General features: G+C 36.8%; 1 protein-coding gene and 1 long non-coding RNA gene across 5 annotated transcripts in view; one reads left to right on the forward strand and one right to left on the reverse strand.

Annotated features, from left to right (window-relative positions):
- Nucleotides 1-8,076: 8,076 nt before the first annotated feature.
- On the reverse strand, nt 8,077-9,787 carry LOC148800905 (uncharacterized). The gene is made up of 3 exons (XR_016083589.1): nt 8,963-9,787; nt 8,354-8,854; nt 8,077-8,182 (listed from the first exon to the last, which is right to left on the reverse strand). It is a non-coding gene; the product is annotated as an uncharacterized LOC148800905 (long non-coding RNA).
- Nucleotides 9,788-13,452: 3,665 nt separating this feature from the next.
- Nucleotides 13,453-15,561, forward strand: part of ARP2 (actin related protein 2) — a 34,433-nt gene continuing 32,324 nt past the window's right edge. For 2 of the 4 annotated variants that reach the window (XR_734457.3, XM_088900257.1), the window contains exons 1-2: nt 13,455-13,729; nt 14,687-14,797. Coding sequence is in view for 3 of the 4 variants with exons in the window: in XM_088900257.1 (XP_088756383.1) it covers nt 13,688-13,729; nt 14,687-14,797 (153 nt within the window). In the remaining variant the exon portion in view is untranslated. Of the gene's footprint in view, nt 13,730-14,686; nt 14,798-15,561 lie in introns of all 4 variants that reach the window. The other 2 variants (XM_010252320.3, XM_010252321.3) reach the window with 2 other exon arrangements.

Raw genomic sequence — 15,561 nt, forward strand, 5'->3', positions numbered from 1 at the left:
ATGAAGGTCACCGTTACAACCTGCAATAACCTATCAATTATGTGTCTCTTTGTTGCTTCGCAAAGGCCACCACTCACCACTTCAAAAAAGCTCCACTCGATGAGGTGGTTGTATGTGGTTTGTTTTATTTGTCACCACTACAAACCTCTCAAATAATGTTAAATATTGAGGAATATGAAAATCGTTTTAGAATAGAGAAATGGATTGTAGTAAACCGTAACCCGGGTCAAATGACTTGGCGGTTTAATCGTTTGTGTTTATCGTTTTTTGACCAATTCAACAGTTTTTTAATAAATGCAATCCATGAGTAAAACAAAACCAATGATTTTAGCAAATTTCGAGCCAAACAGTTTAACCATATGAGTCAACGATGGTTTTAAAACTTTTGTTTATTATTAGTGACGAGGAGTGAAGTAACTACCCGCCGTAATAATGAGAGTTCATATCTGTGCCCCACAACGTCTCATTGCACATCTCCGTCGTGTATTGGGAACTTCTCCTGATGATGACATCATCATTTTTGGTACATCATCGGGAGATGTTCCCAATACACTGTGATGAATCAATCTTTTGTGCTAAGTACCTTGTCATTTGGTCTGAGCTGGGGGCAGATTAGGTGTTGAGTTAACTGGGCTGAGCTGGGCAGGTTAGGTGCCGAATTGACTGGGCCGAGCTAGGCAAGTTAGGTGACGAGCTGACTGGAGTGTCGAGTTGCCTATTACGTGTCGAGCTGCCTATTAGGTGTCGAGTTGCCTATTAGGTGCCGAGCTGACCAGAGTGTCGAGCTGCCTATTAGGTGCCGAGCTGACCAGAGTGTCGAGTTGCCTATTAAGTGACGAGCTTACCAGAGGGTCGGGCTACCTATTAGGTGTCAAACTGACCAAAGTGTCGAGCTGGATTGATTGTTGAGATTCGTAGTTCTTTAGAGACCTGGGATGAACCAATGTCAGAGGACCCAGGGTGGCTAACCCGGCGAGGTCGCTCCGATGTTTAAGTCAGTACTCTCATAGTAGATTGCGAGCTAAAAATCACAAAGTATGAGAACTAGAATATGCTTACTTGCCCCCCTCCATGCCATTGGGGTTGGTGCCTTTATATAGGCATTGTTTGGCATGGGCTTCACGCACCGCATCCAAGATTTCTGCAAGGTCGTCTAAGTGGTCCGAGATTCCCAGATGTAACCTCCATGCACATTGACCATCCTCCAGATCGTTCGGCATGTGGGCCAACTTCCAAGGATCGTGGGAGTGTTAGGATATGCATGCCGTATTCGACGGCGAGCACGTCTCGCAGGTCGCCAGGTCGACGCCTGTGCTAGGCCGCCAGTTTGCACCTGGGTCAGGCCGTAAGGTGGGAAACTACCAACTTGGCTAAGGCAAGTTGTAGACTAAGTGGTTCCGGATGTCACCTAGTTGTTTCTGAGGTGCCATGTGTCACCATGTTAGTAGAGGACCAAATCCGCTCTCATCACACTGCAAGGATGTGCTATGGGGCGCACATGTGAACTCCAATAATGATTATATATAAATATGTTACAAATAATAGTATTATATGTGCAATAATACATCTATGAAAGAATATTCAATTTTCATGTTATCTTGATGATTAATAATGTTGGTTAGATTTTAAACCAATTTAGATTGTTGATTTTCTCCTTCTTTTTACAAACCACACACACGCACACATTTTTCCAATATAGATTGTTAATTTAAGTTGTGTTTGGTTTTAAGGAAAAAGTATACAAATGAGTAAATGATAGGAAGTTGACATAAAGTTAGGACCATGGATGGAGATTATGGTTGGTGCCCCTAACCCACCTCCATTGCCATTCATGTGTGGGAATGGGATGTGCCCATATAAATCCAAGTAAGGGATTCAATGGTCATCCCACAAAAGCTACTTTAGACATTCTCCAGATCATGGCAGAATCTAATTGGGGGTTGAAATAGATGTTAAGGAGTATGTCATGAATGAGCTCTTTGGACAAATTAAGGGGGCATTCCTTTTTTGGGATTTTGAAAGGGGGGAAAGTAGGTCAATGGGATTTTGGTTCACATTGACTAAGAATCCCTTTTTTTTCCAGATTAATGTGGGGATCATGGAAAGTTTAATTTCCTAGGTATCGCTTGATTATAGATGGGTAAATAACTTTCCCACCTGGAAGAAAAGTTTACAACACTTGAATGAGACAAAAATGACCATTTTAATAATTGATTTTTTGTGCTTAAAATGGTCATTTCCCTTTTTACTTGGGAAATAAAAGAACACGAGTAAATACACTTGTCTGAATAAGTATTTCCCAAGGAAAATTTATCCAGCTAACTGTATTTATCCGGATAAATAACTTACTGAAAAATGAACGGGGCCTAATATTAAGGTTTGATAAATAATGCAAACTTTGTTTTCTTTCGCAATGGTGGTCTTAGTCAGATTGTGAATGATTCTTATGTTTATGTTTGTGTCTTTAAAGACAGGAATTTTGTGGATGTTGCAGGAGGAAGATGCTTGCTAGACATGTCGGTGTTGTATATGGAGTTGAATATTGTATTGACCAGTGGTTTGTTGGTGTCTCGAAAAAAATGGATGCATAATACTATTTTTCCATACTAAATATTTTGAATGGGGTGGGTAATGTTCCCCCTAACCTATGGCAACTGATGGACCACATCTTATTTTTTCTCTGTTACTGTTAATATTTAATTTTCATTTCTGTTTTAATATTCCTCGATTGAGGAATACGCTAGCCCATAAACTAGCTCAACAGGCTAAAACTTTTGATCGGGAGACTTTTTTGGTCTAATACCCTCATCCTTTCCTACAAACTTTGCTTTGATTTATTGGTTGATTGGTAATTTTATTTATCATAAAAATATATATTTACAATGGTTGGGATCAAACTTGTCATAAACCATTGATTAAACAGTTGGACGTATAATTATTAACTATCTAATGATTCAATCCAATGCACGCTTGAGCTATTAGGTTGTCAACCAATATTTGGAGTCTAAATTGGCTTCCCACACCAACCATACAACACATTGCAGTCACACCATATACATTGAAATTTTTGTAGGCTCCTAAATGAGCCCTACCCCCATAAGTATGGGTCATCTTATTTGAACCATGCGCCCATGCCCCATACTCTCAAATATGTGCATATGCTTTGACATCTAAGTTTTGTTTTTGTAAATCTATTAACATAATGGAATGGTCCATTTAGGATCCATTATGAAGTCACATTCCAATTCAAATGTGAATTGCAAATTTTATTGGTTAATGGAAATAATCACTATAACCCATTCCAATTTCTAAATATGGAAATCTAATCAATAATTAAAGAATGAATAATTGATTAAAAACCCTTCTCTATATAAATGGTAAATTACCAACACTCTTATTTATAAATGTAGCTATAACCAATAAAATATCCAGTTAATTAAATCACATGTTCTCATTGATGGAAATCGGCCATGATCAAAGATAAAATAATGGATGGCAATTTATTTTCTTTAATAACGGTAATAATTATAACCCTTTTCACTCACTAAAAATAGTAAGAAGAGTTAATCAAATCCTTAATTAACGGGACTAAGATATGAGACCAAGAAACCCATAAATAACGGTTCCCATCAAGAAGTGGAGAACTTTTGGTAAAAGATAAAAAACAAGTGAAAGTAAAAAGGCTATTAGGAAGAAGGAAATACATACACCATCTTCTAAATAGCAAAGCCATAACACCTTTGAAGTTTAGCACAATGTTTTCGAACTGTCGTTGGCCCGGACGGTCGGACCATTCGGACCGGAAATCGTACAGGCGACCGGTTCCATTTTACCCCAAACCTGGTCTTTTGTCAAAAACATTGAATTAGTCAACGAACCGTTGACCCAAACAATTTGACTGTTGAACCTGGAGAATGGTTGCGGTTTATTAAATAAGAGCTAGATTCGAATAAAAAGAGAAATATCTCATATCTGATATCTACTGGATATATATATAGAGAGAGAGAGAAAGAGAGAGAGAGAGAGAGAGAGAGAGAGAGAGAGAGAGAGAGAGGGGGGGAGGGAGGGAGATCTCATATATGAGATCTATAAGACTAAGATCTGGAATAGAAGGATAAGAGTCTGTAAGAGAAGGCTAAAAGATTAGTGAGAGAGATATGGAATATGTGGAAGAGAAGGCTAAAAGATTAGTGAGAGAGATATTAAATATCTGGAAGAGAAGGCTAAGAATCTAGATGACAGATCTAAGAAAGAGAGATATGAATCTAAGAGAAATCTCATATCTAACTTTGCCGCCGTTGCCGTTGCCATCATCGTCGACTCTATAGCCAACCTCCTCCTCATTCTTCTTGTTCTTGTTCTTCTATCTCTTATAAACTCTCTTAGCCATCGGCAATCTCTCATTCTCAAACAGTAAAACCCTCTTTTTTATTCTATTTATATGCATCTTACCCTAATATTCCAATCTAATGGGTAAGATGACATATCACCATTTATAACATTTAAATCGTTCCAACCGTTTGATCCAGACGGTCAAACCACTGATCTGGAAACCGGTGGCCAGAACGGTTATGTTTTTGAGTCGGTTTTGAAAATATTGGTTTGGCATAATCATTATTTTGATCAAACTTTTTGAAGCCCAAGTAAAGGAAGTGATCTCTACTATCATCTGAAGTATAGGAGTACGTTATTTGACCATTAGCTTAAGCTCAAATCCAAATCCTCAAATTGCAAAAAATCACCACCAAGAGAAAAACAAATGTCACGTCTTTTTTTTTTTTTTTCTTTCCAAGTCCAATTGAAACTTGAAAGAATTAACCTCCACCATTGTTTGAATTACGGGAGCATGTCATCCAACCATCGGTTTCAACACAAATTCAATTCATCAAATTGCAAGAAACACCGTCAAAAGAGAATGAAAGGTTTAATCTTTTTTATAAGAGGGCTTCAAATACAATGAGTTAGTATCCAATTTACTTCATAAACATAAAAAAACAATTTCAAATACAATGAGTTAGTATCCAATTTACTTCATAAACATAAAAAAACAATTTCAAATACAATGGTTATTGCACGTACTGATTTCTTCAACACCATTTATTCATTCAAACTTGACAAATAAAATGAAAAAATGAAGCCTTAAGAATTAAGGCTTTAGAGGCATAGAAGATAACAAAACAGTTTCACACAACATGTAAAAAGGTAATTTTTGAATTTTACCTATAAAAAAATTGCAATGTTGGAATTTAAAAATGTTTTATGATGCACACTATAACATGTTCTATATAACCGATGGAATGCTAACTGTTGGCATTGAGTATGGATTTGTGAAAATAGAGGCTACTACCTCGCAAGTGAAAGTTGAGACTACACTTGGACTTTGAAGGATACCATGAAAGTTGAGAATACATTTAGAGCGCAAAACCTATTATATTGTATTATTTAGTATACATTTATACCGTATATATTTGCATTTATATTCTCTAAAAACTGAGCATACGTATCAATTAATTCAAGGATACAATGCAAATAAGAATAACAAATAGCAACAGAGATCACCGGTTCAAGGAAATTCTCAGAAAAATCGAACAATAATTGAACATAAAATAAATAAAAAAAAGGTCCTGACAATATTTGTGTCAAAGATTATATGAGAACTAATAGGTGTATATTGTAATTGAAAAAAATAAAGTAAAAAGGAGAACGAAGCAAGAAGAATAAAAAAGGAAAAATAAATACAAGAGATTTGTATCCTCGTATGCATATACAAACCCCAATGTATGCCGGAATAACACACCGTTGAAATGGGAGTTCTCTAAAATGTCCACTATTGATTTGCAAGCAACAAAACTTGTCAAAGTTCTATATTCCATTTAAGGAAAATTACTATGTATCATTCAAAGGAAAAGTCTTGCAGTTAATCGATTAATTTATTGAGAGACTATTCTCTTACGGCTATGGGTTTTTTCCCGAGGTTATATTTCTTTATTCTCTGAGAGAGTTTTTACCTTTGAGTTTATAGAGATTATGTATTTCTCTTTTATTTGAAATAGTCTCCATCTCGAGGTTATCATGGGATTATTCTTTTATTTATATTTTAGTCGTTCATTTTATTCTCACTCTCTCAATTTCCACTACAAGAAAAACAGGCTAAGCCGACACTTGCTAAAACACCAACTTAGCCATTTAAACCGCCGGCATAGATTTGAGCCGATTCAGTGGCTGCCTTCTTTACTTGCGTCGCCCTAGGTCATGGGCACCGGTCTAGAATACAAAGACCGCCGTCCTAGGGACCCGGTCCAACCATACATTGGGTGACGGTTTTTAGAGAATCGCTGGCTTAGTTATTGAGCTGGCGATCGCACAAACCGCCAGTTTAGTTATTGAGCCAGCGCCCTTGACCGCTGGCTTAGATTAATTTGTCACTACCACAAAACGCCACCTTAATTAAATTTTATAATCAAATCCGGCGGTTTTAACCGCCGACTTAGACCAAATTTTCATCTGATTAAACCGCCGCTATTAATGTTTTATTTCGACAAAAGTGGCGGTTTGGACTGCCGGCCTAGACATTATATAAATCGCCGGTTAAGTGTAATGCTTTACCAAAGGTGGCGGTTCGTTTAACCGCTGGCTTAGGTTTTTAATTTTTTTTTTTATAAATAAGAATTTCAGTTGGCACCTGCTGAAACCTAAAGCATAAAATTAATAAAACAAATGCATGGTGCATACTGATTCTTTAATAAAAAAAGCTTTTCATCACCCAACAATCAATCTAGATCATGTAATACTGCTGCAAACATGAAATGAACAATATTCAACCAATCACTAAAAAAGAATAATCATAATTGATTTTGCATATTTCTTTAAAGAAGTATCCGAAACTTGAAAAGAATTCAAACTATCTCCAACCAATATGGGATCACAAACTGGGGAAATGTTGACCGATACAGTGAAGCTATGCTTCTTGGGTTTTTCCTTGACCGATACAGTGAAGCTCTGATCATTCTTGGGTTTTGCCTTGACCGATACAGTGAAGCTCTTCTTCTCACCAATGCTAGAAAATGACAGACTCATGAGCTCGACAGTAATCTCTACACCAGGTGCTGCATTTATGGTGGCATTGTATATGGACCCTGCTAACCCCACATTAGTGACTGTCCTTCTGAACACGCCAGTTACCGGCTCAATAGCTTCATTCACAGTTAGCTGCATGGAAGTGAGGAGCAGTCGATAGGATTTGAGTCAATTATCATACTTAGGGTTGTACCGCTGTAACCTTCTTTGCATAAGAACTCAATGTATTGCATTTCATTCATGTCATAGACCAATCCAGGTGAGACAGCCTTCAGTGGGTTCACCTGACCAGCACCATACGCAAATTTGGCCTCTTGGTTGACAGTAGAATTCACTGGCGTAGCTGATTAATACAAAACATACATATTTACATCAAAATAATACATTTGAAGATGATCACCAAGAGAGAAAGTGAGCTTAGTTTTATCCATTTTCTTTAGGAAGTTAAATAAAGAAAGAAGGCGTAAGAGTTTTTACCGGTTGTCATGATGGCAGATTTGATGGCTGCCGGCGACCAAGTTGGATGCATTGATTTGACATAGGCAGCCACCCCACTTATCCATTTGGGTGCATTGAAGAATACATTTGAAGATGATCAGCGAGAGAGAAAGTGAGCTTAGTTTTATCCATCCATGGATGTAGCAGACATCACTACGAATTTGGAAAACCGATCATCATCTGGCCAGCCGGAAATTGACACGATTCCTGTGTACGCAGCCAAGATGTTGGCACCCGGAGCCGCAATATCAAGCTGTTTTGAATGTTCATCATGAATTGAGAAAATATCAGATCAGAAGGAATTCAATATCATTCAATTAAATAATAAGTGAAGTGACCCATTTAATTGCCACACACAATATCTAGCAAGAAAATGGTGTCATGGTTAATGGCACAAGCTAGAAATAAATGTCTTGATGATGGTAAATGATGATCAAGAGATATACGTGGTGAGTTTTCTACAATAAAAGAGATCTGACACCCATTTCTTTTACCTTTAGAACTTTGTTTGATACAGGATTAGGTCCTCTAGATGAAAACGTATGTAGTCACAGATGGAGCAGCAACTTTCATGGCCTGGGTTTTGAATATCACGGCTTTGGGAGAACTAGATAAATTGCAACCAAGAAAAAAATACAGATTGAAATGGCTCAAGTCAGCACAGTTGTTCCTCTGTCAATTGAGTGTTGTATTGATAAACTTACTTGGAAAGAGCAACAAAGGGAAAACAGCAGTACAGTATCAATGTATATATATAGAGCTTGCTTTCATGAATTACCTTGTGGAATTAATGTAGTCCATTATTATTTGCCCTCGAGTATGGTTTACCGTGGTCGATGGTGAAATCAAAACGGAGGCATAATCAAAAGGTCCGAAATTCGATTTTAGTATGGTTCCAACCCCTCCCATTTTCTTCACATTGTAATCGGGTGCATCATAAAAGTTGTCGCAGTATACAATCTTTCCTTTCACCTTCTTGGGGTCCAATGAATCTTTGTAACAGTTACTGTAGTCAAGACATATTGCAGCATTGTTGTGAATGCCATTGAAGTTGTTAGGTTGGAATGAAGAAACCAAAAAAGATTTGTTCATGAAATCAGAGGTACTGAACATTTTTTGTAATTAACAAAAGAAAGGAGTAATATAATTAATTAATGCACGGGGTAAGAGTCAGTTGCCTTGCATAAGCCGCGTATTGAGATGTATTAAGAACAGCATCAGCACCCTTTATAAGAGGATAGAAACTTTTGTTTGGAGACACTGTGTCAATTACAACTCCCTACACATTGTAGAGAAAACAAATGAAATTAATCTAAGCTAGCTGATGAATGGTTACAGGTTACAAGTGATCGATAATGAAGAAAGGGAGATGGATGGAACGACTTACATTTACAGACTTGCCATTCCCCAGAACAACTTTGTTCCTGAACTCTTGATCAGTAGTTCTTGCGGCTACAGTGAGAATCCATGGAGCATAATTACTTACAGTACCAGCAAAAGATCCAAAGTTTCCAGCTGCTGCTGAGGTGAGAATCCCACTCTTCATGGCATGGAAGGGGCCAATGGCTATAGAATCAGAAATGTATGGTCCACCAGTATTGTTGATCACCAACAGACATAGAGATGATATATGGTCCAATGTTACAACCCTTTTCCACCTAACCCCCAAATAATTTCCCTCAGTTTACCCCTTGATTTGGTAAGAGTATCAGCCATCCCTTTGGCTGACATTTGTACCCATTTTACACTTATAACTGTTTTCCTTTTCTGCATTTTAATCTCGTTCATGATATTCTTGTACAGCCATGGGTTCAGCTCCTAATTTTGAGTCATTTAGTTGCTTGAATCTCCTATATTTCTATAATTATGTTCCTTAGTCCTTGCAATGCTGCTGATAGTTCTTTTATTGAGCTTCCCTTCCCTATCAGTACTGAATATATGATCAGTATGAGTACAATCCCTAAAGGTTCCACCAATACCTAATGGAACTAGACTGCCCCCACTTATTATGTCCTCAATGGATAAAGAGTCAAAGTGCCTAATTGTTTGACCCATTAAACTACCCTTGCTATGATGCTTTTGGTAATAGCATTTTTGGACCTTGCCTTTCCACATCCAATGGAGAAGTCAACCTGCACCCATAAAGAGCAAAAGACCATTCCCAATTTCCAAAAACAAAAGAACATGATATCAGCAAGTGATAGGTAGCTTCCCCACTTGCATTACAAAGGATACAGATGTGAGGAGATAAACACCAACTCAGTCTTTTACTCTGAAGATGCAAATAAGTATTAATTTTCAAATGAAAAGCCTCTCAACAGAAGGCCCTCACCTTAGGTAACACTACTCTATACCAAATCTTTTTCACTGAGAAAGTCTTAGGGGGGTGGAGAGAGAGAGAGAGAGAGGACGGAAGGAGAATCCACACAGCAAATAAACAGGAACAAGAGAAGAAGACTGAAGGGGTGGGGATCTAAATCATACCATCAGATTTTTACAGATCAAGAAAGATCCCACCTAAATAATTGAACAAATTTAAAACCAAGGATACCTCTAACTCCCTCAAACCCGTTGTAAATAATTTCACATGTCTAATTAACTCCTAACAGCATATTTTTTTTTCTATGTTGCATGCTCTATATGACTCAGTTATTTTAAGTATAATACTGAAATAAACGGTTTGAATGTCTCAGCATTTGAGGCCTCTTGCTAGCGTGCTCGATGCTTTTTATCTGTTTCTAAAATCAGCCAACATTTTAATCATGTGACACATTTAGATCTCATTTGAGATCAAAAGAAAAATCACAGAATTCCATTTTTTTTCAGACATATTAGAAATGATGAAAATAGACCTTGGTTGAAATCAATGGACACACCTAGGTTTTCAAGTTTCTTGAAAACCAAAATGAAATCTCAGAATTCTTCAGGTGTTATTGTATATATATTTGGCACCAATAAGTGTGTCAGTCACTCACTATTTCAAATCAATTCTTTTTTCTAACCAAAAGCAACTTCTCTAGTCATTGTTCCACGAAACAAACATCATATGAAACACTTGGATTGTGAATGTTGTCATCATTCATAGCTTCAATGTATCCCAGAATTGCATCATACTTTGGAACCTTTTACCAGTATTGATTGTTAACATCAACAACTGTTACTTGATGGCTTCAATATGCCTCTGGCTTGAGTAATACTTCGGATATTTTGCAAACACCTACATGCTCCAACAAAAATAATGCAATGGAGACTGCTATTCCTTGTATTCTCTGCTTTGTTCACTCTGCTGTCTGTTGGGCTCCCAAGGAAGATAATGCAACAGATGACTACTATTCTGGGTATACCCTTCAGGAGAACATCTGTAGTGTATTCTCTTTAAAAGTTTTACTTGTTTTCCTTACTAAGAGCAAAAATAAACTTATCCATCCAAAAAAAGAGCGAAAAACAAAATTGGAAAAGGATGAGATAGAAGCACATGTATGCTCAACTTTGTTACAGGAAGACATGACAAGAACCAATAATCACCTCAGATACCTTCCTCTGAATCATAGGGCAGGTAAAAACAAATGTTTTGCATCATTTATGTTTAAAACAAGCTGAATCATAAAATGATGGGCACCAAAAGAAGAGCCTATTTCTCAGAGGTTGCCCATTGATTTTAACCTACAGTCTACGAGCCATTCATGAGGAAGTCTAGAAGAGATGAATTTGATGCAATACCTCTTGCTGACAAAGTTATTTAACATTAGTGTAAGAGCACATGCTATGCATGTGTTCAAGTATTAACCATATATGATAATATGTTATTTAAATTTAACTTTTATGATGGACATGGAACCCAAGGCAAGTATCTGCTTTATATAGTATAGATGCTGTAGGTCCAATTATTAGTAAAACGTAGGATTCTCAAGATTAAATATGCCATCAGGAAGAGATCAGGATAGTAAAACCAGACTGGGGCTCAATCTTGAGAAAATCTTGAAGAAAAGGCTACCAACTCACAACTGTACCACTCTTTGTACTGAATGCAACATGTGAAGGTTTTACTAATCTTTTTTTTTGATCAATTGAAGGTTTTACTAATATTATGGTTGTCCTAATTGATGATTCTGAGGCAATGATTTCAGCATACTATTTTGAGCTGGGAAGGATTACTCATTGTGCTTTCTGGCTCTTACTCAGGAAAATATGCATTCTAGGTCCTTGCAGATTATATGGGCTGATGGTACAAAATCTGAAACAAAACTACCCAATAGAGTCCACTATTCAATGGAGTTCCACCACAAAACTCAATAAATTTCTTAGCAGGTTCTTCTCAAACTAGACACCATCAGAGTAAATCCCAATCTGTATTATCTGTACCAGAATTGCATATTGGGGTACAGAGATGGGAGAAGTTCAGAGGTTACACTCTCGATGATATTGTTCAAAGATGATCTGCTGTGTCTCCTCCCTCCAGCATAGATGATGGTTCAGGATTGGATTATTTCTCTCCACAAGGAGATGGATGCTCTTTGGGGAACCTGGAATTCTCAGGAAAGGGGGGATTATGGGAATGCAGGAGATATCATATTGGGATTGGGGTATTCGGTTAGAGCTGACTTCAGAAATGAAATCCTCACCTGAGGGCCTTAATCTCCTTTGTTTAATTGGATGGTTCAGAGACAACACTGACGGCCCGTGGTCATATCATCATCATGCTAGAGAAGCCAAGGATCTAGTTCCAGTTTGGAGATCTTTTTCAAATGGATTAAAAGATCAGCTAATGCAATGGTGATTTCTAGCTAGAGTAAGGAGGGCAGAGTTGTATTTGGTGGTGGTTTGGGGGGGGGGATGTTCTCATAATTATTACCCTGTAAATTGCATTCAGTCAACAAAAGAAAGCCAAAAAGAAGAAAATGTATAGAAATTATCTACATAAAAAAACCAGTGGTTCCGTATGGTTAAAGTTATGACGAATCGCTACTTGTATTTATCCCTTTTTCGGTGGTTGGAGAAGTACTCGTTTATCTATTCTATTGGTGATTTTGACTCACATGTTATCTGTTACAAAAGTTTATTCATTTTCTCCTTTATCCACTGTGCATATTTTGTTATTTTTAGAGACTTGTGTTCTTACTTGGTACTGTTACCACTTTTTTATTTTAAAACAATGTTTTTGTACTTTTTTGTTTGGTACTATCACCACTACTCTGTATTTATACGAGGTTCATATTTGAATGAAATATGATGTTTCGCCTTTAAAAAGAGGGAAGGTCGTGATTAAATTGATTATCGACAAGGTGTAAAGATAAATGGTGATAAGTTATAGTCTATTCGTTCTCTTAATTCTTACATTTTAAGAGGAATCTTTTGACTTTAATAAGAGAACAATTGGTGTTCTTTTCCTCTTATCTCTTATTTCTTATGGCTCCATTTGGAAGGAGTACAAATACAAATATGTAGAGAGCAAAACCTTATATTTTGTATAAATTTGTGCTGTACATATTTATATTTGTACTCGTTACAAATTAAGCCTAAAGTGAAATTATACAACTTTTTATTTTCCAATAATATTTTCAAAAAAATAAACAAAAACTCTCATGAGTCAAAATGAATATTTGACAATTTTAGAATTCCAAATTAAGAACAACATTCTCTACATTTAGATTTCATAGCAAAGAAAAATTCACCAACGCCAAACATTAGAACAAACGAAATGCCAAGGCCTAAGAGAGAAACAAAGTATTGAAATATAAAAATTTAGAGGTTTTTGTCGCAAATGAAAGTTACCAGGGATATTTTTCACAACCCACGAAGTAGGAGGTGGAAATATGTAATTTTTTGAAGCACCACCGTAACCTTCACCATTTTCTACCTTTCTCATGCTCGGATCGCTTAGCTTTCTCTTTTTTTTTTTTTTTTTTCTCTCTCTGCAACTCGCACCTTTTTAACTTGAGTTTCCAAACCCTATAAATTCAACGCCAAATATCTGCTTCTTCGATCTCTCCGTGCCTTTTCTTCGCCATGCACACCCTCCTCTGAATTCTCTTGTGGCGTTGGATTCCTGTTTATTCGTGCCCCGTCTGAACGACAACCGGTAGTGCAAGAAAAACACAACAGTAGCCAACTAATGGACAACAAGAAAGTCGTCGTCTGCGACAACGGCACCGGGGTATTTCCTTATATGTATATATATATATTTTCCAATTTTCTTTTGATCTCTCTATCTATATTTGCTATTACCTACTACCTAGCTCCTCCAGTTTCCAGATGTATCCTAAGAAGAAACCATTGATCTACGAAAAATCTCGTCCATTCGATGGCAAACAACGTAATAGTTGTAGGAAAAAATTCTTATTGTTGCTATAAAACTAGGGAAATTTAGCATGATGGTAGAATTAAATTAGAATCTGTAGCTACGAATTCTTTAAATCCAGAAGTCGTCGGGATCCATGAATCGGTGATGACAAGATAAGTCATTACGGAAATCAAATACAATGTACGGGGATAACTTATGTAGGATTTTCAATCACAAACTAAAATCATAGACAAAAGGAATTCTTAGATCCTCAAGTTGAGCAGCTTGTAAGCGTAAAAACGCGGCCTAAGGCATGTATCATGATAAATGCACTGCAGTGCCAAGGGCCAGAAATCAAAGTGAGCTCTCTTTATTCTTTAGATCTACCTAATCTTAACCGAACCAGAGAAATTATTCCTTATTTTATTCAGATGGTAAAATAACCCCCAAGGGCCAATCTCATTGGCAGAATCCCCTTAAACGACTAAAGAGGATATTCTCATCTTAACAGTAACAGCATATTTGAGGAGGGCCAAAATCTCAGCCTCTTAACCATAATTTTCAACAGCTTTAAATGGTGTAGTATTTGATAATATTTTTACAAGCCACATGAATCTATGTCTTTTGGAATTCTGAAATGCATATGGGTCAGGGGGAAAACAGATAAAAAAGAACATTGGTAACATGGCTCCAGATACTTGCCAAAAAATCCATGGCAGGAAACCCTAAGTCTGTGAATGTTATATTGATTGGCTTCCTTTGTTGTTATGTAATTTATAAGTATACTTTAGCCTCTTCCTCTCTGAATATAAATTTTCATATTCCATGCAGTATGTTAAATGTGGTTTTTCCGGAGAGAATTTCCCAACCTCTGTGTTTCCTTGTGTGGTTGGAAGACCCATACTGCGCTATGAAGAATCACTAACAGAACAAGAGTTGAAGGTGAGGTACTCTGACAATTTTAATCTTGCTCACTGCCAACTTGGTAAAGGAAGATGTTCATTTATTACCAGTGTTAGAAAGATCGTCTCCAGTTGGATTGGTGGAGATGGATAAATCCTTTTTGTATTTGTGAAAATGACCGAATTAAATAGATCTATGCTTTGAATATGATACTGGTAATTGGTAAGGTTGTCAAACAGAGTTTGTTCAGCCTATTGCCAAGTTGGTTAACAAATATTAATGTCTTCACAAGCTATTCTCAGTCATGTGACGTGTGACCTTCTTGCCATGGGATGTATCTTGTTTTTATCAGTAAGAAGCTTTTTAAAGTTTTTTATTAATAGAATAAATGCTAGTACATAGAATTATAAAAAAAAAATGCTAGTACAGACATGAATAAAAAATGGCTTGCCTCGGCTAATCACCAAGAGCATTACAGTCAGACTCCAATACATTTGCTTCCTACCCACCCCTTCCCTTGCTAGCTCATCTGCCAAACCATTAGCCAATCTAGGTACCCATTTTGCAACATCTCCCAACCCTTGTGTTAGCTACTTCAACTCTCCTATGATGTATCATAATTTCAAGGCCCATCCTGACTCTTAAGCCACCTATAGGGCTGTAATCAGATCAGAAATAACAACGTCCAAATTCAATACAACTAATGAAAATTGAAATCCAAATCTAATCTGAAATTTGATTGGATTTGGGGACCTTGGATCGAATTTGAATCCTATTGGCATTGAATTAGATTCAGATTTAAT

The sequence above is a fragment of the Nelumbo nucifera genome, chromosome 3, assembly GCF_055504915.1.
Source record: "Nelumbo nucifera cultivar China Antique chromosome 3, China Antique-T2T, whole genome shotgun sequence".
Taxonomy (NCBI): Eukaryota; Viridiplantae; Streptophyta; class Magnoliopsida; order Proteales; family Nelumbonaceae; genus Nelumbo; species Nelumbo nucifera.